General features: G+C 34.9%; 1 protein-coding gene across 1 annotated transcript; it reads left to right on the forward strand.

The window, feature by feature from the left end:
- The first annotated feature begins 349 nt into the window (after positions 1 to 349).
- LOC130950850 (ethylene-responsive transcription factor TINY-like) lies at positions 350 to 1,547 on the forward strand. The gene has a single exon (XM_057879449.1). It carries the CDS (start codon positions 384 to 386, stop codon positions 1,164 to 1,166), a length of 783 nt encoding a protein of 260 aa, XP_057735432.1. The 5' UTR covers positions 350 to 383; the 3' UTR covers positions 1,167 to 1,547.
- The last annotated feature ends 587 nt before the right edge of the window (positions 1,548 to 2,134 follow it).

The raw sequence follows: 2,134 nt of genomic DNA on the forward strand, positions 1-2,134 counted from the left end.
AATTGATTTTTAAATATACATAAACATCAGTTAGATTAAATATTTATTAAAAAAAGTGAAAATTCAGATGTAGTGAGATTGATAGCTGAAAGCAGTTAAATGATTTGACTAATTTGACTAAATTTTATCTAACAACTCTCAACTATCAACTTCACATAAAATCGACTACACCTAAATTTTTACCAACGAATTATGTTTGAAAGAGTAAAAATTGAAAAACATATTATTGGTACTTGGTAGGTTAAGTGTCACTATAGAGAGAGAGCGTATACCGTATCCTTCCTTTATTCACTTCTACTACTTATACCCTTCTTCTCTTCTTCTCTCTTTTCAGTTTTCTCCTCAAAAAAACACTCTTTCTCTTCTCTTCTTCTGGTTCCACAATGACACAAACAACTTCATCATCTTCATCTTCTTCTTCTTCTTCAGAAACATCTACTACCAGCACCATTTCACCACCACCCTCCCCCTCCCCCTCCTCATCTTCTTCTTCTTCCAAGAAGCAAAAAACAGAGCATGCCAACAAGGACCCCAAGAGACCAAGAGACTGCAGCAAGCACCCCCTCTACCATGGCGTCCGCAAGCGCAATTGGGGCAAATGGGTCTCCGAAATCCGCGAGCCTCGCAAGAAATCCAGGATTTGGCTTGGAACTTTCGCCACGCCGGAGATGGCTGCCAGAGCACACGACGTCGCCGCCTTGTGCATCAAAGGCCAGTCCGCCATCCTCAATTTCCCCGAACTCGCCGGGACACTCCCTCGTCCCGTCACGTGTTCCCCATGTGACATTCAGGCTGCGGCCACAGCCGCAGCCTCCATGGTCAAATTTGACTCTATTGTTGCTGCGGAACAGCCTCAGCACCACCCAGACACGTCTGATGATGCTGAGACTTGCTCGCAGCAGCAAGAGGCAGAACCATCGTCATCATTGTCAATGTCTAGAGAGACGGATTCGTCTGAACTGAGCGAGATAGTTGAGCTTCCGAACATCGAAGATGATGAAGGGTTTGACTCGGTTGATTCAACAAGGAGCGAGTTCATTTGGTTCGACATGGTCGATAACTGCAATGGTTGGGTGTATGATCCTCCAATGGGGTTAGAGGGTGCTGAATTCTGCGCAAATTTCATTGCTGATAGTAACTCTTTGATACCCATTTGGGATGATTGAAAATTTGGATCTTTTTTTATATTCACTTTGCTTCACCACTTTTGGCACTGTCATTGTACTATAGAGTAAGTCCTCTCTTGTTTTTTCTTTTCTTAACCATATGAATATGATCATGTCATAATGTCATGTGGATAAGAAGAAAAAAAAAATAATAGATACAAATATATATATATATATATATATATTATTAAATTGGATTATATATAAACTTTTAATAAAATTGACTATTTTGTGCCTATTTCTAATTTTTCTATTCTAATGTTAGTATATTTGTTTTTTTTTATCCTTTTCTTTTCTAAATTATTAGAAAGGTTCCATTATTAACAGATAGGTATCTTCAATGGTGTGTTTGGCTACATTTGATGGGAGGGTCACTTCCATGGCTGTGAATATATACTACAATATATCTATTATTCATATCACATAACTTACCAGCTATTACTCTAGCAACTTATGTTGAAGAATTCAACTATTTATTATTCTCTCTTTCACTATTAGAGTATTTAATTATTTGGTAGCTTATTTTATTATATACTAGTAAAAAAAATATGTAAATGGTAAATAAATTATAAAAATACTAGAAAGACAAAAAAAACAGTCAGAACTTGTTTTGTTTAATATTTATAAATGTTAAATAAAATAAATTTTGACTATTTTTAGTTAATTTTTTTTATTATCAAATATTTTCGATAAATTATTATTGTTACTTTAACTATATTTGATAGTACTGATTTGTACAGATTTTATTTTGAGGTTGATGCTTCCTTCTTTTTCACTTAGTTAAAGATTTTGCAGTTTTCATTGCCTGAGGGGGAATTAGGTCAAAATTAATTAATGAGATTTATTGTGTTAGAAGAAAAAAAAATGGCTACCTGTGAAAGTGAAGGTTAGTGAAATAATTAATTGGGCTAATTAATTTTAAGTAGACATGGCTTGAATGTGAAAATAATATTAATATCATTCAACAA

Source organism: Arachis stenosperma, chromosome 9 (genome assembly GCF_014773155.1).
Source record: "Arachis stenosperma cultivar V10309 chromosome 9, arast.V10309.gnm1.PFL2, whole genome shotgun sequence".
Taxonomy (NCBI): Eukaryota; Viridiplantae; Streptophyta; class Magnoliopsida; order Fabales; family Fabaceae; genus Arachis; species Arachis stenosperma.